The sequence below is a fragment of the Ailuropoda melanoleuca genome, chromosome 7, assembly GCF_002007445.2.
Source record: "Ailuropoda melanoleuca isolate Jingjing chromosome 7, ASM200744v2, whole genome shotgun sequence".
Lineage (NCBI taxonomy): Eukaryota > Metazoa > Chordata > Mammalia > Carnivora > Ursidae > Ailuropoda > Ailuropoda melanoleuca.
In genome coordinates, this window is record NC_048224.1 from 10,034,866 (window position 1) to 10,055,974 (window position 21,109).

General features: G+C 41.2%; 1 protein-coding gene and 1 long non-coding RNA gene across 9 annotated transcripts in view; one reads left to right on the forward strand and one right to left on the reverse strand.

The window, feature by feature from the left end:
• The window catches only part of BNC2 (basonuclin 2), a 417,234-nt gene extending 415,201 nt beyond the window's left edge, over positions 1-2,033 (reverse strand). For all 7 annotated transcript variants that reach the window (XM_034663950.1, XM_034663947.1, XM_034663945.1 and 4 more), the window contains exon 1: positions 1,890-2,033. In XM_034663950.1, coding sequence (XP_034519841.1) covers positions 1,890-1,892 — 3 coding nt within the window. In that variant the 5' untranslated portion in view covers positions 1,893-2,033. The remainder of the gene's footprint in view (positions 1-1,889) is intronic.
• Positions 979-20,819, forward strand: LOC117802974. Of its 2 annotated transcripts, none has more exons than XR_004626466.1 (3): positions 979-1,168; positions 6,420-6,496; positions 20,436-20,819. It is a non-coding gene; the product is annotated as an uncharacterized LOC117802974 (long non-coding RNA). The 2 variants fall into 2 exon arrangements; XR_004626467.1 differs by having other exon boundaries at positions 20,490-20,819.
• Positions 20,820-21,109: the final 290 nt, after the last annotated feature.

Below are 21,109 nucleotides of genomic sequence, written 5' to 3' on the forward strand. Positions count from 1 at the left end.
GTGTGTGTGTGTGTGTGTGAGAGAGAGAGAGAGAGAGAGAGAGAGTCCAAAGGGTGAAAAGGAAGTTCTATTAACTTGTATGAGGTCTCACTTACTCTTGACTATGTCTTCAAATCAGACACACTAAATAATAGTGCCAGAAATAAATTCCTCCAGTTAAAGCATGTACGTGTGTGCACAGTTAACATCTGAAACTGCACAATACAAAAGCAGTGGATAACAAATGGGTTTAGCCACTTTTCAAAATGATTAGTATTTGAGAATAGATGTGTAGACAAATAGAGGGTAGGCTGGGGGAAAGGGAAGAAAACTAATACCTACAACTGGCTTCTACAGTGTTCTTGCGTAAAATGCCGCTAGAAGAAAAACTCAAGCACTAAACAGATATATTTAATATTTTGTTTTGACGCCTTCACTTAAAACACAGGTTCCAACCATTGCAACTGTCTGCGAAGTACATAAAAAATAATAAGGCAGGCCACTTTCTGCCACTTTAATCCTGGTATACAGGATTATTTTATGATATCTTTCGTACATCAGCTTTACAACAGCTTGACTCTAGGGTAAATGGGAACCACTATAAATCGCACGCCGCTTTCAAAACCACTTTAATTTCTGTCAGCGTTACTGTAACCACAGTCTTGGGCGCATGCTACTTTTGTGTGTGTGTGTGTGTGTGCGCGCGCGCCTGCATCTGACAGTCGCATCTCCTACACTCCAGTTGTGACTTTGATCACTGAAACAAGAGATGTCACATTAGGGGGAAGGGAAGGGGGGGGGAAAGCCAACCCGCTATCTCCTTTTCCTACATATTCCATCTACATGCAGAACGGTAGATCAGATCCCCAAGTGGGGGTAACAATAGCAGCTCTGGGTGGAAGCAAACTCAAGGGAAGGGAGTGGTCCAACCCCATTTCTAACAAATCACTTCCCCGAAAGCGGACAGAGCGCTCATCACCAGGCGAACTCACTGCACGCTGCCTCGCTGCAGAGAAGCCGCTCCGAGGAGAGGAGCGGTGCTCGAATCTCGCCTTCCCATCTCCTCCACCACTTGCACTTGGAACTTTTCTTAGCCTCACTACCCAGGGGATTTCATCCGGTTTTCTTTTTTTTTTTTTTTAATTCTGTCCCCTCCCCGGGGCCCCAAATGCCACCCTGCAATCAATGTGTAAGTAGAACAAATGGGCTCCTTTAAAATTGCGCCTCAAAAATCTCTCTCGGGTTTATTTTCCTGTCCTCCGTTTTGCACATTCTTCATAAAGCCTCCAGGAGCACTTCCTACGTTTTCTTCATTTACAAAGGGAGGGTTCCCGAACGCGAGGGAGAGGGGAGGGGAAACGCCAAGGTGCCGGGACCCGGCGGCTGTGTCCTCGCCGCGCGGCGCACCAGCGCGCCCAGGCGCCCACGCCCAGCCGCCCGGCCCTCACTCGCGGGCAAGTTTTAAAAGTTACCGTTGTCCAAAACGCTTTCCTCTCCGCCCCGAACTCCCTCCAGCGCTCCATTCATCCCCCGCCTCCCCTCCACCCCGTCCCAACTCCCTGGAGCCTCTCGCTCGCCGGCCGCTCACCTTTCCTCGCCCGCCGCGAGAGGGGGCGAACTTCCCGAGCCCCCTCACACACACGCGCGCGCGCGCACACACACACACCCTCCCACCCCGAGCTCTCCTCACAAACTTGGGCCAAGTTGAGGGGAAATTTCGGGAGCACAGCAGGGGCCAGGTTGGGCTGGGGTTCTCCCCTCCTGCCCGCCCTCCTCAGCGCCCCCCTCCACCTCACGCCGCGGGACTTGAGGAAAACACGGCCCCCGGGCAGCCCCGGGGGCGCGCGGGCACGGGGCTCACGTCTGAGGAAGTCTAGAATAAAAAGGAAAGGAGGGTGGAAACTTCTTACCATCTCGGCATGCTGGTTGTCAAGTGCAGCCCCCGCCTCTTGGTCTCCTCTTAGCGGCCGCGCCTGGACCAGCCCCTCGGCCGCCTCTCGCTCCTTCTGTCTCGGCCTTTCTTTCCCTCCCCCTCCCGATTTCCTCCGGGCCGGCTCTCGNNGCCGCCTCCGCCTCTCCCCGCCCGCCCGCCCGCGGCGCGCCCTCGCCGCGGCCCCTCTGCGCTCAGGTGACTGATTTACACACGCGCCCAGGGTCGCCCTCGCTCTCCAAGTCGGAGCCTGCAGAGTTCCCCTGGCTCCTCGGGACAAAAAAGAAAAAGAAAAAAAAAAAAAGAAAGAAAGAAAGAAAAGAAAAAGGAACGGACTGTCCCGGGTGGGGGCTGCTGCTGGGCGCGGGAGAGAGAACCGCGGGCGAGGTGACCTGGGGCGGAATTGCAAGCCCCACAAGTTTCTCCTCTCTGCAAAATTGTCGTGACTACAATGTTGCTTCCCTTTTGCAAAATAGAAGTGGGTTAGTTTTGTTGTTGTTTGTCCTCAGATTTCTAGAGGTTTCGTGAGGGAGGATGTGTATCCCCCCCCCCGCCCTGTTACTGTTCCCCCTGCTCCTAGTGGGGATGGAAAAACAACTTTGGCGCCCCCCGGGGGGTGCGGGCGTGGAGGTGGAGGTGGCCGCCAGCGCCCAGCTGTCAAAGAGAGAATCGCCGAGGAAAGGGCGCGAACTTTATTCCGACTGCAGCAAACCGCGGCGTCGCTTTCCTTTTCGGGCGCTCGCCGGTCTCTGTCCCCTTTGACCAGTTCCTCCTCCCGCACCGCCGCCGCCGCCCCCTCCTCCTTTCCCCTTCCCCTTTTTCTCTTTCCGCCGCGGCTGCCCCGGCGCCCCTCGCCCCCGTCAGCCCGGGTCCTCTGCGCGCCGCTGGACAGACGGTGAGGGAAGCGGAGGAAAACCCAGGGGACAGAAACTCGGGACAGAACGTGCTGGGCGAAAAGGCAAAAAGTTGCGCGCAGCCAGGGGGGGAAAGTTGCTGGTGGCGGCGTGTTTTGCGCCGGCCCAGACGCCGGCTTGCGGCGAGGGCTTCCTTCCCCTTCCCCTGGTCTGGGCCGCGGGCCTCGGGCTGGAGACGGCCCGCGGAGAGGAAGGGGACCGCCGCCTCCGCAGGGAAAGACCAGCCACATCTGTGGGTGACACTCAGCCGACCCGCGTCGCCATGCTCCGGAGACGCAAAAACGCACACGTCTGCAGCTGAAGGACATTTCTTAAACGCAGGCAAAAACACACTCCCCGACCGCGAGGATGGGGGTTGGAGGCGAATTTAATCATCATCAGCTTTCTAACGTACACTCTGTGCCAAAAACATCTCCGCGTTGTGCAGATTTATCATAGCTAGAGCAAACTTTCTGCTTATCTGACATGGGAGGAAGGCACAGGTTTCAAGCCTACTCTCTGAGCCCTAGAAATCGGAATCGTCCAGGACTTGCTTGGCAGAACAACAGGTTTGAATCATCCCTCCTTCCTTTCTTCCTTCCCCGAGGTAGAGGGGCAGAGAAAATGCTTCATTGCATCCAGAGGTCAGAATTAAATTCCTTTGAAAATATGTAGCCTTGGAATTACATAGTTTTATTTTCTTTGATACACAGTCTGCGCTTAAGTTTAATATAAATTTTCACGATAATTAAAAAGAATATTTGGGGAGCCATGATGAGGGACTGTGGCCCAAGTAGCCACAGCTGTTCTGAAAATGTGATTAGGCTTATTATTCACGTGGATCCCGCTTTTTAACAGCGGGGCCACCGCACCTGCAGTTCTGTGTACTGATTGGGTCCAAATTCCTGACTGTTTTTAGGCCCTTAGAAAGCAGATTTCAACTCATTTCTGTATTTGTATGATTCTCGGCATCATCTTGGTGTGGAAAGGTTTGTCTGGTAAATGCTTCTGTATTATTTATAGTAAATACCTTGTAGAATTCTAGGCACATGGTTCCTCTGGAGTTTTCTAGTGGGAGACAGATTACTGCTCTAGAGCATAAATCAAAGTAAAGACTATGTAATGACTACCCGTATATATAAATGCATGTTATCTAAGAAGGCTCATCTTTAAATGATTTGATTAAGGTGTGGAGCATGTTCCCTTATTCTGTAAACATCACTGTAACATCATCCTATAGTTTGTAGAAACTGATTACACAAGGGATAATGACGACCAAATGTGCATTCTGAGCAACTGAGGATCATCACAAGAATTCTCCAGAAATGAGCCAAGATCCAGTGTGTTTTCCTGTATCATGGAGAGACGAGAAAAGCTAGTTGCTAATTTCAGAGTCATTACCCATACAAATCCATTCACACACTTACCGCTCTGGACAACTGACAGACCAGCAATTGCCAAACAATTGTATTCACACAGTGCCTTTTTGGCTGTGCACCGACTCTGGCCAACAGCAGAAGTTACTCCACATCAAGTAACCTGTAATTTACATTCCCCTGATTGGTTCCAGATCTGTCTGTTTTTGATGTTAGCATACAAACAATTTATGTGAGGCAAGATGTGTCTATTTGGGGTCCCGTGCCTTTCTAGAGAGTCCTCATTATAAAGAGGGGGAATGTGTTGGGCTGAAGAGCAGCCCTAGGAGAAGGTGGAGAAATTGACAGAAGCAAATATATAGAGCACTCCACAGCCTCTTATTTCCTCTAGTGGGTTTGTATGGCAATTGAAATAAAACCTTAAGTCTTTTCTGTGTCCTGCAAGACTTTAATGATCTATACCTGTTGGACTTTTCAACTCTTTTCTCCTTTTTTATTCCTATCATGAATATGCTCAAGTCACACTGGCTTTCCTTCTGTGTGCCTTGCCAAGCAAACTCCTTCCTGCTCTTTGCCCTGCTGTTCTACCTGGAATATTCTCCCACAGTTTCCAGTTTCCAGTGGTTTTGTCTTATCCATCACATTTCAGCTCTAACTTCACTTCTTTAGATTCTAATTAAACTAGCTCTTTGCCCACGTCCTGAAACACCCCCCACACTTTGTCCCATTACTTACTTTTCTTTATATGCCTTAGAAGTATCTGAAATTATCTTATGTGCTTATTAGTTTTCTGCAACTAAAATGTTGGAGCTATGGGGGCAAGAGCTGTGTCTACCTTGTTCACTTACATAGTGTCGGTCTGTAAAACAGTGCCAAGAACAAAATAAACTCTTAGAAATATTGTTTGAATTAAGGAAGAAATGTCAAAATCATTACACTGTTAATGATGACCTTAGGGCCAGACAAATTCACTCTAGGAATATGGGGGGGGGGGTGCCACATCTGTTCTTTTGGGGCTGGAGTAAAAACTGTTGACTTCCTGTACCAGTGATCCTCTGGGGTATCCCTGTTTGTCCCTAAGACCCTTTTAGGAGGGCCATGGGGTCAAAACTATTCTTATTATATACTGAGAAATTACTTGCCTTTCTTATTCACATTCTGTCACAAAAGTACAACAGTTTCCCAAAGGCAACATGACGTGATATCCAACAAACTGAATGCAGAAGCCAAAACGAAAAATCTTCCTATCTTGTTATAATCAGACATTAAAGAGATTTGCGAAAAAAGTGTAAATCAGTGTCACTTTTCTCATTAATTTTTTTTGTTCTGGAAAGCATATTTTTCATTTTAAAATATAGGTATGTATTCATTTCCTAGTGCTACTATAACAAATTACCACAAATTCAGTGGCTTAAAACAACAGAAATTTATAATTCTAGAGGTCAGAAGTCTGAAACGAGTTTAAGCCAAAATCAAGGTGCCTACAGGCCTGCATTCCTTTCTGTAGACCCAAGGGGAGAATCCATTCCCTTACCTTGTCCAGCTTCTAGAGGCCACCCACATTACTTGGCTCCCAATACCCTTACATCTCGAAAGCCTGTATGATAGATAGACGTGTCTTTCTCATCTGTATCACTCTGGTGCTGCCTCCTTCTTTCACTTAGACCTACCTTGTGACTACATTGGGCCATCTAATAATCCAGCATAGTCTGCCTATCTCAAGATCTAGCTCCACATCAACTTTATCACATCTAAACATATTCACAGGTAGCTGGGATTAGGATGTGGACCAGTATTAGGAGCCTTCATTCTGCCTACCATGGTGTTGTAACAAATGATTGGCCTATTATTTTGAATGAATTAATAACTATTTAAAAATCTTCAGAGTTTAAATTTATGACACAATAAATACCAATAGCCATTACCCACATAAACCAAAGCTCTTTTCAGTCTTCAATAATTTCTAAGAGGTCATAAGACCAGTTTGAGAATCACTGGCCCACGCAATAGCTGTTGTCCCTTCTTCCATGTCTCATGTTAAACTAGATTGTACTACACTGATTATGCTAGCCCTGTTTCCTTTGCCCTGATTGGTTTAAGGATGGGCATGTTACTTAGTTCTGGCTGATGAAGAATGAGGGGAAATCATTGAGGGGCTTGGAGATAAGATCATTTTATTCATTAAAACAAACAACAAGACTGGCAAGAAGTAAACTGTCCCTGTTCTGCTCTGAATGTTAGGATGGAAGAATGTGGCACTTGAAACAGCTGCATCCACCTTGTGACCATGAGGGAGTCCACACACCTGGGATGACAAGGTAGGAAGGTGGAAAGCACATGAGCTCTTGATTTTGTTTTTGACTTGCTGAATTAACCAACGCCAGGTGGCTTGAGACTCCTTGTTATGCGATGTAATTGGTCCCTTTATCATTTATGCCACTTTACGGTTACTTTTCTATTACTTGCAGCTTAAAGCTTCCTAAATGTTACAGAGAAATAACAGGTCTGTGTCATGTTTTCATGCAGAAATTACTTCCTATTATTTTCTATCAAATTTATTTTTTTCCAAATTCTGAAAAAAAATCTGTACAGAAATTAGTAAAATGGGGAAAGCATTATAATTCTCCTTTAAGAATGAGAACTTAACAATAATTTTAGAGACATTACTAGTTCAAATGAATGCAAAAGCAGGAAATGCTGACACATGTAGTTGTAGGTTACTGGTGAACCTTCCAAGAAATGGTTACCATCTAAGCAGTTAGTTTTGTTTGTAGCTGTGGCTGCATTATAAGTGTGTGTTCATGGCCCTGTCTGCTGCTAATGATAAGTCATTCTTGTGAATTAAATAAATGTAAGTTTATTTGCATAGGATATTCTATACAGTTCCTATGAGTCTTGTTTCAAGAAATACCATGTTTTAGAAACAAAATAAGTCCTTAAATTAAAAATTTTCAACATGTGATTTTGTGCACTGCTCTTAATCTTGCTAGGAGATTCTGAACGTTATGTTATTCAAATACTGCCCAATATATTCACAATGGACTGCAGTTTTTTGTAAATTCTTTAACCTAAGAAATGGAAAGAGAAGGAAATAAAAATGTTATTGTGGAGGGAAAAAAAATCTGAGCATAAAAAAGCAACTCAATTTCAATGTTAAAATCAAAATTAGGGCAGACAAAATATTTTTACCCTCAAAAAAATGAGTTTATGTGGAACAACATATATGCTAATCCTCAACTTGAGAATGCTTTCAGACTCACAATTAACAATTTGACCAATGTTAACATAAAATGAAAGAAATTTTTCTATGAGTAGAAGTTTAATCATGAAACAAAGATCAAGACTATCAAGGCAATTAATATATTCTAAGTTTTAAAATTTCATTCTAATGATAGTAATTTGTAAATATTAAGTATTTGTTGTTCAATCTCACAATTTTTAATGTTTTTTATTTAGGATTTGTTTTGATGTTTCTTTCTTTTTTCTTTTTTTTAATGATTTCCATTATTAAATATCTTTATCAGGTAGACTTAATTTTATTTAAATATTTAATGTTTATTACTTAATACTATATAATGTTTTTAAAATATATAATTTTCTTACAAATATATTAGTTCATAATACTAATTAACCATGCATTGATTATTTTACTTTTTTCTTTTAAAGATTTTATTTATTTATTTGACAGAGATAGAGACAGCCAGCGAGAGAGGGAACACAAGCAGGGGGAGTGGGAGAGGAAGAAGCAGGCTCACAGCAGAGGAGCCTGATGTGGGGCTCGATCCCACAACGTCGGGATCACGCCCTGAGCCGAAGGCAGACGCTTAACCGCTGTGCCACCCAGGCACCCCTGATTATTATGTTACTTTTTACAGAAAACTTGTAACCCTATCACAGGAAAAGGATTCACTATTTATGATTATGGTCACTATGGTTATTTAATAATATACAAGTGAAGGGTTATATAAATACAGAATAATTATGATTTGGGAAAATCTCAGGAACTTCCGCTCTTCCTGAATCCAAAGATTAGTATCTGTCAGGAATTTGAAAACATAAGATCTGTATTTGTCATATCAGAATATTTCTAAATTGTTCCACCGTAGAATATTTTTCAAATTCTGCATTATTTTATAATTATCCATTAATCATTTTGTGGATAAATGCTCCACAAATATTGATCCCAATCTTCATTCTCTTTGACTCTCAGATGCATTTGATATTGTTGGTCAACTGCTTTCCAGAACTCTCCCCTCTGGTGGTTTCTTTCACACTCTCCTTCATCACGTCCTCTCCCCACTGCTTCACACACTCACTCTTCCCCACACACAACGTGGGAGTTGCCCAAAAGGTCAAACCTCCCAGGCTTTCTCCTGTCTTTGTTGTGGTCTTCTTCAGTGTCTGAACCATCCCAAGTGCAACATGACCTCTGTAATCATTTCTGTTTCCCCTCAGTTCTACTCCCTCTGCTTATATTGTCTACACAGATCTTGTAAGTTGAATGCTCAACAAATAGCTTATCTTCACCTCAAACTTCACCTGACACTGAAACCATCAACAACCCTTCCTTTTTCTGTCTTTGCTGCTGTTTCATTCACTGAACGGCAAACCTTATATATTCATCTTTGAACCATTTTTTCCCTGCCTTCATCTTCCAAATCAAGTCATTGACAAAATCACATAGAAGTTCCTTCCATTTACTCCTCGTGTTTGTCCATTCCTGCTTCCTTCATATGACCACCATTTTTTTCAAGTTAACAAGTGCAACAATTTTTCAGTTATACTCATATCCACCTTCCATTTTCATTATAATCCATTTGCTGCCAGATTTTAGCTTTTTCAATTCTATTTCTTTTACATGTCCCTCCCTAGCGCAATAGATGGCTAAATAAATAACTCTTCCAAGTCACCCTGTTTTCTACCGTGTCGAGCCAAATTGTAATGTTTGCTTACCTTTACTCAGCTTTCACATTTAGTACAATGCCTGGTACCTAGTAGTTGATCAACAAATTTGTGTTGAATGAATGAATGACTTACCATATCTACACAATGCTTTTTCCTGCATGAACCTGCTGCTCTAGTCGGATAGGGTTCCACTCAAACATGAGTGATCATCTCTACATTTTTCTCTTTCTAACTGGATGCATACCTTCCTCTTTACCTACTCATATTTGTGCCAATTTGCTTCCACCAACGGTCATTTGAAATTGCTAGAAAAAGAGGCACAACTACCTTAAGATCATTTATGATTATGGTTAAAATTTACTATCTCTACCATGTGTTATGTTCTTTATTATCTTCTTTACATATTTACTGAATCTTCCAACACACTGGAGAGTTAGACATTATCCTCCCTACCATGTGGATGAAAAAGAGGCTTGGAAGCTCTAAGTATCTTGCCTAAGGACACACAGCATTTGAGTGTTAACGTGAAGATTGCATCTCAGGTTTATCTTCTAGTCCTTAAATACCACCCATCTTTCAAGGATTTGATCAGATGCCACATCCTTCATGGAACCTTCCTTCATTTCTGTGGCTTTTTTCCCCCTTTGATCTTCTATAGCATTTATAGTCTGGATCATTGATTCATCACCTAATTGGGTGCTGTTTGTGTATTTATGGTGTCTTACATGTGTCTATCTTATCTCCTTAATGAGAAAGTAAGCTCTTTGAGGACAGAAACCCTAATGATTACACATTCTCAACCCTTCACCATCCCTGGTGGAGTTACAGGCACATAAACAAAGAAAAGTGTTTAATGAAATAACTTATGATAACATCATAGACATGAAATAATTTCAGATGAAAAGCATATTTCTATAGGAATTAAAGTCCTCTTATCACAGATTCTAACGGTACATGTGCTTATGGTAAATTTTGATTCCAGTCGTGTCTGGTCACTTGGACATTAGGGCCAGGCCACTTTCTCTTTGCTTTATTTTAATTGCGTACTGTTTTGATGCATTCACTTGTTGCTTCACTCCTGTAGTATGTCAGCTGCAAAAGTAGGAAGAGTCTTTGTTAAAGCCTCATTGCTTCTGAGTTATGTGGATAATTGCCATGTAATTGTGTCAAACGGAGCCACCCCTTATGTATCTTTGCTCATCTCCTGTGTTCTCTGTGCTTGTGTAGCCAAGTCACCTCTCTCCTACCAAGAAAATATGTATCTCATTTATGTAACACATACTTGTTGCTCCATCCATATATAATTGTTTAGTGCTTACCCTGGAAATGCTTTAAAAGTGTGCCTGGTTGGTTAAATTTTAAGGCCCTCATTCTTATCTTACACTTATACGCCATTTATCTTCTAATTTGCCTTATATAAGCAAAGGCATTTATTATTTTGCTGGACTAATGGTATTCATTTATATAAAACCGTGTATGACTCAACTTGTCTAGCCTAAAAAAATGCAAGGGTCTTGTTCAATGTACTGAATCTCTTCCCAAATTACCAACCAAAGTGAAACACTTTCCAAGTTTAGATTTATAGCCAAATAAAACTCACAGGAAGTAATTTACATACAAGTCCATCAAGTCAACAAGCATGAGACTGATGGCCATTTTGATAAAGTTGATGAGATTAAAATTCTGTAGGGTTTTAGGCCAGGTGTCAGAAGACTGGAGGTTGAGCTGAAAACATGGTTTACCTAGAGATGGCCCTATTTACCTTCAGCTGAGCTACTGCATCTTCTGGGGACCAGAAAATAGGAAATAACACTCACTGAATACCAACAAATCACTTTACCCAGATTATCTCACTTCATTTTATCAACAACCCTGTATAAGGTAGTTATCATTCCCATTCTGCAGGCAAAGAAAATAAAACTCAGAAAGAATAAATAACTTCACAAAGGGCCCAGGGCACAAAAATAGAAAACCCAAGATTATAGCACATGCTAACAATTTCCATGCCAATGCTTTGTCCATTAATAGGCATATGTACTAATTGACCCTATGGTCTCATACTCTCTCTTACATCCCCAACGACTTTGGCGAAGTCCCAGTCACTTAGTTACATAGCATTTACATGCACCCCAGCCCGTAAATAGGACTGAGCAATTGTATGGCCTTCTCTCTACTTTATACATAATTAAGTGTACCGTGCACTTTTCCAAACGTAGCTTTATATTGTGGTCTTCTTTTATTCGTAGATTTGTAATGGAGAAACAGAACTTGTATGTATCTTTAGCTTAGAAGTAGTTGACATTCTTCCCTCCCAAAAATTTTAGTACAATAGCATTGACAATGTTATTATTTAAGTTTTTGTTTTGTTTTTTTTTTTTCAGAAGTGCCTTCTGGTATAGTAGGCAAAAGCAATCTGGTGGCTCTGTGTGATTGCTATTCACACTTGGTAATGAATAAATTCCTTTGGCTCTTTTGGAGGAGTCAGAAGGGAGTCATTGGTTTAGTAGAGTTGTGGCCTAAAAACACCAAGCCAGCTCATCAGTGCTGCTGATCTCGTGCCCTTCCTCTGGCAAACCATGTGTCGGATGTGGTAGGAAAAAAAAATCTCCCTTTCAGCAGCAGAATGTGTGCAAGCTACACCCTGAATTATCCCATGATGACCTTGCAAATGCAACACATGCCCTTGTGACCACAAGGCCCGACAACTGTAATTTCCTCTGCTTTTCATCAGAGCTCCTCTGCTGCCTACAGCAGACACAGCATGTACGGGGTACAGCTGCTCTCTGAAGCCTAGGATACCTGCCCTCCATACTTTACTACCTACATGTAAAAGATTGTCCAATAGGAAGCTGGCCCCACTGCTTATGCAAACTTTGAGTTCATCTTCCTGGCTGAACTGTAAAGCCTGGCTAAAATTTACTATACAGTCAGCTGACATTTGGGGGATATTACCTAATGCACTTGCTGAAGTCATTCCAAAGATCCATTATTAGGCAATTTCTTAGAGCAAACCATGGGTTAAAGAGGCACTTCCTCCGTGACATCACTGATGGGTATTTCCTTTTTTTTTTTATTTGTAGTTTAAATTCAGATAGGATGGGTATTTTATTCACTCAACACATATATAGTTAGCATTTCCTAGATGCCAGGCACTGCTCTAGGTACTGAGGATGAAGCCCTGAGCAGAATAGAAAAGGCCTGGAGTTTCCCTGTGCTTACTATCTAGTAGCGGAGATACAATGAACAAGTTAACAGATGAGAATTCAAATGGTGACAGATGCTTTAATAACAATGAAATAGGGTGCTGTGATCCAGAAAGACTAGGAGTGGAATGTTGGTGGTAGATAACTGTGGTTGTATGTTTTACATTCAATAGTCAAAGACTTCTCTGAGGAGGTGATATTCTGCTGAGATTAGAACCATGATAAACCTTCTAAAGATCAATGGGAAACTCCTCCTAGGCACAGGCCCTGAGGTAGGGAAGAGGTGAGAAAGGAATTCAAAGAAGATTAGTATGGTTGGTATGTCCTGAGGGAAGGGAAATAGTGAGAAGGCTTGAAGCAGGAGTGAGAGACTAGGCAGAGAACTTGCATATGCATATTCAGTCAAAACCTTTACTGTAAGAAAAGACCCAAAAATGTCTGTAGTTCCAGATGAGATGAGGTTCACCAACCAGTGAATCCACTGTTGGATTGGGGCGAGGGAGGGTAAGGAGAATAGAACCTTGGGTACATGGTGGGAATCCTCAGTGATTTTCCTTCTTCTAAGACTTATGTAGAGGCTGGAATTTCCAATCACTGCAAATGCTGATACCAAGTTCCACAACTTGATCCCCATCACCGCCTTTGCACTGTCATTGGTGTCATTTTTAAATTCCCAGCATTTCCTAAGGATTCAAATGATGGCATCCTTTTAAAAACTTTATATCGACTTATTACTTCATTTGCATTACACTCAGAGTAAAAGATGGACATGCAAGCCTAGATATTACCCATAAATGCAAAGTGGCTTGACATTTAAAATAAATATCCCAAAACCCCAGTAAGTATTTGCTCACCACATATTTTCTAAACCATATTGAGAAAAGCTCACTCAAACTTCTGGGACACCCTTGGCCCTTACTCTGACTCTCCAAATGGCTCTCTTGAAGCCTCCCTGTGTGCCTTCATCCTCCCAGAGCTAGTGGGTATCCCCTCCAAGGAACGTTGTGTGGCCTCATCAGCAAAAAGGCAGCATACCTGTGGTTTGGTACAGAGTGAACTGGGCCAGGAATCTGGGGAGCAAGGCTTTATTCCCATCATTGCCAGTCACTCTGGGATCTTGAGCTAATCAAATCATCTCTGTACTTTAATTTATACCCACGCAAAATGGAAAACATAATACTGTAGTGGTGCTCTAAACACACACAGCCAAATCTGATGGGAACAAAACACTTAGGGTATTTCATTTGTTTAAAACTCAAAGACATGACCTGGAAACCTCCAGTCACAGAGCCTGGGAGCTCTTAAGGAAGCCTAACACCAAATAAGATGAGGAGAGTTTTACTCTACTTTGGATCTGGGCAATTAGATCTGGCCAATATCTCTTCCTGTGGAAGGCTGTGATAAACGGAATGTTGAGGGAAAGCTAACCAAAGACTAGACTGCATGAATATTACATGCAGAAAAGCTCACCATTCACCTATTTATGCCCATAATATCACATTAAAATACAGCAGAGTCTGATGTTGCTTAAACTCTTTATTAAGTAGCTTAAACTCACTATTAAGTGGCACATTCCTCCACAATGGAAGGTTTCCTTTCAACTTCAGTTCAAGGAAGTTTTTCAAATCCTGACTTTGAGTAGGCCATTGTCCTCCCACTGAGGGGCAATTATAATATAGTTGCTCACATTGTAGAAGGAAGATAAGCACAGTGAGGGGAGGCAAGAAAAGTGCCATTAACAAAATCCAAATACTCACAGAAAGTCTAGGGAGACCTTTCTGGTTGGAGAAATAACTAGGAAGTGGTATTTGAAATAGCACTGGAAAGATTCCAGTAGGCAGAGGGCACAAATTCCAGGTGGAGGAAAATGAATGTGCAAAGAAAGAATGTGTAAGAAGCAAGAAATACTTGTTTGAGATGGGGGAAGGGCAAGTAGTATAGATCCTAAGAACAGTTGGTCTCAAACCTGGCGGCACGACTGAATTAACTGGGAAGCTTTTAATAAAAACACAGATTTCTGGGCTCCTTCCCAGACCTTATGAAAGAGAATTTTTGAGAGTGGAGATCTAGATTAGCTTGCTTTTTTCCCTCCTTCCTGTTCTCCAAATGATTGTAATGGGCAAGTAGGTTTGAAAAGCACTGGAGTTAAGTTTTACCATGCTCTAAAGAAACTTGCTATGGTTGGCCATGTTATAGAATTGTGTTTTCCAAATGTAGTTTTCAAAATCAATTTGGTGAATTTCATTACATACTTAAAAAAAAATCCAAAATAGCAGAATGTTTTGTATGCTTTAAGGGTAGGAACTTTTTGTAAAAGATTTATTTCTGTTGTTTGAAAGTGTGTTTGCTTATATAAATGTTTGTGTTCTAGTTCTTTATATATTATAAAATGTCATTTCTTACTGATTGCTTCAATCAAAGAAATGAAAGATCCGATTATAGAGAACATTGTATATATTTTGATTGATAATGGGGAGCTATGGAAGCTTTTGATCTAGGGAATAAATAACACGATCACATTTACACTGTTGAAAATTATTCAGGCATCGATGTATAAGATAGACTGAAATGAGAAAAATAGGAATGAAAGATTAATTAGAATCTGTATCTATTACCAATTTTAAAATCAGACTGATTAAAATACATATGAGTTCTAAGGTTATTTATATTTCTAATTAACATAATTAACATTTTTCTTTACTAGGTTAGCAGGCACATCAGGGTTGATCAGGACTTTCAGTTATTTATGAACAGCAACTATTACTTAGTCTCTATTGGTCCAAAGGTTATGATTAAGTGATACACTTCATTGTATGAATTCTAGGGGGGGAGAAATAAAGGGAAATACCTAGAGGTGTGTTGTACACAATTCAAAAAGTGGGGTTTAGTCTAGGATATTCATTAAATTATAGACCATGAAAGGATTTGAATAGACTTCTCTCCAAAGGAAATGTACAAATGACCAATAAGCACATGAACATCATTAGTCATCAGGGAAATAAACACAAATAAAAACCGCATTGAACACATGCTGCCACATGGGTGAACCTCGAAGACATTATGTTAAGTGAAATAAGCCAGTCACAAAAGGACAAATGCTACAGGGGTCCACTTGGATGAGTAGTCAAACTCATAGTGACAGAGTAGAATGGAGATCGCAAGGGGCTAAGGGGAGAGGAGAATGTGGAATTATTGTTTAATAGGTTTAGTTTAGAGTTTAAGTTTTGCAACATGAAAAAGTTTTTGAATGGATGGTGGTGATGATTGCGTGGCAATGAGAATGTACTTAATGCCACTGAGCCATGCACTTTAGAAATGATGAAGATGGTAAGTTTTGTATTATGTGTATATACCACAACTAAAAGTTGTTTAAATCACAATAAGACACTACTTCAAGGGCACCTGGGTGGCTCAGTTGGTTAAACATCCAGCTCTTGATTTTGGCTCAGGTCATGATCTCAGGGTTTTGAGACTGAGCTCCACGTCAGGCTCCACGCTGGGCATGGAGCCTGCTTACGAGTCTCTTTCTCCCTCTCCTTCTGCCTCCTCCCCCCGCTTGTGTGCTCTCTCCCTCTCTCTCTCTAAAAAAAAAAAAAAAAAGATACTACTTCACATCCACTAGACTGGTGATAATCAAAAGACAGATAATAACAGATGTGGAGAATTCAGAACTCTCATCCACTGTGGTGACAATGTAAAATCATGCAGCCACTTTGGAAAACAGTTTGGCATTTCTTCAAAAAGTTATATGTAAAAGTTAAACAGAAAGTCCATCCCTAGGCATATTATACCCAAGAGAACTGAAAACTTACGTCCACACAAAAACGTGCACAGGCTTGCTCACAGCAGCATCATTCATAATAGCCAGAAAGTGGATACAACCTGAATGTCCATCCACTGATGAATGGATAAATAAAAGACTTAATATCCATAGAATGAAGTATTATTCAGTCATAAAAAGGAAGGGAGTACTAACACATGCTACAAAATGGGTGAATCTTAAAAACTTCATGCTGCGTGAAAGAAGCAAGACACAAAAATCTTATGTTGTATGACTCCATTTGTATGATAGATCCATGATAGACTAATCCATACAGACAGAAAGGAGAAGTGGTTGACAGGAGCTGGGGGAAGATGGGAATAGTGGTTAGTATTAATGAGCATGATTTCTTTTTGGTGTGATGAAAATGTTCTGGAGCTAAATATTAATGTTGGCTGCATAACCTGTGAATATACTAAAAACTACAGAACAGTACACTTGAAAGAGTGAATTTTATCTCAACTTAACGATGGAATACACTTTACCCTAAGTTCATACGTAGGGGCATTGGGCACTCAGATGAAGCAAGCACACATGTTACCTGAAAACCTGACTTGATCATTTCCTAATAATGTGGTCATATCGTGTGCCCTGAAACAGATTACGTGACTGCTCTGTGGAGTAGTTTCGTCATCTGAAAAATGGAGGCAATAATGCTGCCTACTTCATAGGGTTAGGCTCTGTGAGGATTAATGAATAAATCCAAGGAAACATTTTAGCACAGTGTATAGCACACAGTAAGAGCTCAATATTAGCTAGTATTCTTTTTCTTAAATACTATTTCAGGTAATTTCCGAAGTGCTGAAAGACATAGAACACTATATGAATCAGGAAGTCATGAGGCAGAGGGCATTACAAGTAAGGAAGGGAAAGAGGATTAATTCCTTTTAAGTAAAAGGGAATGTTGTAGGTGAACCAAGCTCTTTCAAAATCTCTCTGCTTTCTTCTTCTTTAACACTTATTACCTTTCAACATTAAATGTTTGTTATTTGTCTCTCTCTCCCAGGAGAATGAAAACATTATCGGTGTACAATTTAGCTTTGTTCAGGGCTCTCCCTGGCACCTAGAAACAATGCAGGGCTCACAGTAGGTGCTCAGTAGTATCTGTGAATGTGCAAAATAAAGGAATGTTGGAAGGCAACCAGGGAGACTACTATTGAGACAATGTTGTTTTTAGTTCCTGTTCAAATCTGGGACAGGGGTGGGTTGCTTATTATCCCCAATTCCAGAGCTGAGGCTGGGAAGCTGGAGCCTCACCAGTTCATCACAGGCTTTGCCATGAACTAAATTGTGTCCTAAAGTTCGTATGTTGAATCCTTAGCCCCCAGTATGATGGTATTTGTAGATTGAACCCATGGGAGGTAATTAGGGTTAAACGAGATCATAAGGATAGGGCTCTCTTGATGGGATTGGTGGCTTTATATGAAGAGGAAGAAAGAAGAGATGGCTCTCTGCCTTGTGAAAAGACAGACAAAAGCTAAGAAGAGAACTCTCTCCAGGAATGGAATTGGTCAACACCTTGATCTTAGACTTTCAGCCTCCAGAACTTTGAGAAAGAAATGTCTGTTGTTTAAGTCACACACACTGTGGTATTTGGTTTTAGTAGCCTGAGCAGAGTAAGACAGGTTTCCTTTTTTCCATGGAGACCCTTGAGTGTGTGTTGCATGGGGAGGTGGTGAACAATGCCTTTTAAACTCCTATACTTTCAGAGGCAGTTACAAGGAGTGATAAAACCTTTTGTACTCACGATTTTTCAAGAAGGGAATGGATATAAATGCAAGGAAACTTTAGAGTTTTCTGTCTTGCCTAGGACTGGCTCTGCTGTCTTCCATAGTCCGTATTATTTTTCTAGTGCTTACTGATTACAAAATGTGAAGCTATTTTGGTGCCATCCATCTAGGTAAATGAACAGGTTAGTGTCTGGCAAACTTCTCAACTGCTTCATTTGGCTTCTGAAAGGTTTGATTTGGAACTAGAAAACCTGGGTTCCCAGACCCAATTTTGATCCCTATTTGCTGCACGACTGTAGACAGGTTATATAGGACAGACACTTGACTTTCCAGATCATCACCAGCGAAATTAGTAAAACCTAATCCACTGTTGTTCACATAACTCAGAATATATTCAAATATTCTGTTGACTCTAAGGAGTAGTAGAAAAGCAAGTTGTAATAATAATTACTAAAGTCAGGGCACCTGGCTGGCTTAGTCAGAAGAGCATGCAATTCTTGATCTCGGGTTGTGAGTTTGAGCCCTACGCTGGGTGTAGAGAGTACTTAAAATCTTTTGGGGCACCTGGGTGGGTCAGTCCATGAAGTGCCTGCCTTCAGCTCAGGTCATGGTCTCAGGGTCCTGGGATTAAGTCCTGTGTCAGGTTCCCTGCTCAGCAGGGAGTCTGCTTCTTCCTCTCCCTCGGCTCCTCCCCCTGCTTGTGCTCTCTCTCTCTCTCAAATAAAAAAAATTAAAAAATAATAAAATAATAAAATAAAATCTTTTTTAAAAAATGATTAAAGTCAGGGACACCAGGGCAGCTCAGTCGGTTGGGCATCCAACTCTTGGTTTTGGCTTGGGTCATGATCCTGGGGTCCTGGGATTGAGCCCTACATCAGGCTCCATGCTCAACACAGAGTCTGCTTATTTCCCTCTCCCTCTCTCTCTGCTCTTCCCCCTGCTCCAGTGCCCTTGCTCTCTCTCTCTCTCTAAATTAATTAATTAAATAAAATCTTTAAAAAAATTACTAAAGTCAATAATAACAATTTGATAACACCTGCCAAGGGTGTGGGAACAGGCACATTCACACACTATATTTTCTTAAGTTTATTTACTTAAACAATCTCTACACCCAACCTGGGGCTTCGACTCACAACTCCAAGACCAAGAATCACATGCTCTACCAACTGACCTAACCAGACACCCTTCATTCACACACTTCTGATAGAAGTGTAAGAAGTTGGTGCAGCTGCTACAGAAGGCACTTTGACAATATTTATCAAAATTATGGATGTGCATATTTTTTGAACTTCTAGGAAATCCTAGGTATACTTCCACTTGAGGAAAGTGACATAGTAATTCATTGTAGCTTTGTTTAAAATGGCAAAGGATAGGAAGCAGCTAAGTGTTCATCTGGTAGGGTGATGATAAAATAAGTATGGTATAGCTATACCGCGGAATAGTATGTGGCTCTAAAAAAGAATGAACTACTGAAATGGAGTGATAGATAAGAAGGGGGAAAAGCAAGGGGAAGAATGTCATATATAGTATGCTACCTTTTGTATAAAGAGAGGGGGAAAAGGGAACATCTGTTTGTATTTGCATGTATATGGATAACCTATGTCTAGAAGAGCACACAGGAAATTGATGACACCAATTGCCAGTGAGGGAGAAATGAGTGAGAGGGAGCATTTCAACTAGATACATTACTTTGCATCTGTTGAGTTAGGAATTGTTGAATGAATAACCTATTTTGAAAACAATTTAAATGGTAAATTACATGGTCAACTTCATTCTGAAAAGACTTATTTCCAGAGGATCTGTGAATCAAATCTAGCATTTTAATGTATAAGCAATGTGCAATAACAGAAAATAATGTAAGTAAATTTATTCAAAATATGGAATACATCTAAATTGCTATACACTTAACACCTTCTTCCCTAGAATGCTGTACTATTACTTTGGAACCCATTGTTTTTATGAGAAGATACTCTTTAAAAGTTTAAAGAAGAAACCGCCTCCTTCTTTAAAAGTAAAGTTTTAAAAGTAACCGAAATAAAAAGGACTTAGACATTGGGAACCACAAAGTTAATTAGCTCCTCTTTGTTTCCCGTGTTCTCTGATTACCTCCCTCTAGCAAATTTTTTTAAGTTTATTTATATACTTAAGTAATCTCTACACCCAACATGAGGCTAGAACTCATGACCCTGAGATAGAGTCACAAGCTCTTCCAACTGAGCCAGTCAGTTACTCCCTTCTAGCAACTTTTTAAGAATAAATTGCAGTACACTATTTTAAAACTAAATATTAAGTCAAATAGAGACCCACTCATTTCAGAACATTAGACCAGAAGTTTTGATAAGAAAATCATGTGTGCAAGTTCTTCAGCACTTAAAGAACTTAAACTGACATAAGGAAAGAAACTTATACAAACTTCAGGTGTGAGAAGAGCTGGGTTTTTATACATGAAAAAAGAATAGGAATTTTGAAATACAAAGATAGCCGTCGTGAAAGACTCATTTTTACAAGGCAGGTGTGGTAAATTGCAACATATGGCATAGATATCACCCATCCTGGTATGTATACACCTTTATAATGTGTCTTTGCCACTCCTTTCAAGTCTGTTTGCCCACGCCTGTGAATCTGAGCTGGACCTGTGTCTTGCTTTGATCAGTGAAACGTGCCAGAAATGATGGTATGTGATTTCTGAAGCTACACCTCGAGAGGCCTTGCAGCTCCCTCTTTTACCCTCTTGAAACTTCACCCTAAGAACACATAGCCTACTGGAGGATGAGAAACCACCTGGAAGAGAAACAAGGTGCCCAGCCCACGGCCAGCACCAACTGCCATTCACGTGAGCAAGGCTCTCCCTCCCAGCCCGGCTGACCCTTCAACAGGATGCTCTTCTCGAACCACTAAACCCAGGTGAAACCAACCAAGAACAGCCCACTCCACCTGCAGAATTGTGGGCAATAATAAATCATTTTACATCATTAAGTTTTAGGGTTGTTTGTTACGGGGAAAGACTAAGTCCATTAGCAAGGTACTTTCATTTTTACCGGGCACAAATTATACCCTCTGCCAGGCAGGTTCCTTGTTTGTTTTACACCATTGCTGGTATCCCTATACCGTGCCTGTTATAGTCCACCGCATACACCATAGGCACTCAATAAATACTTGTTAACTAGCCCCAACACACATATTAGTCTTCGGGTATATTTATATTTCTAAATGTACTAATTTACTAATTTGCAAACTGCTGAAAATCAACATAATTATCACCAACAATTTGTA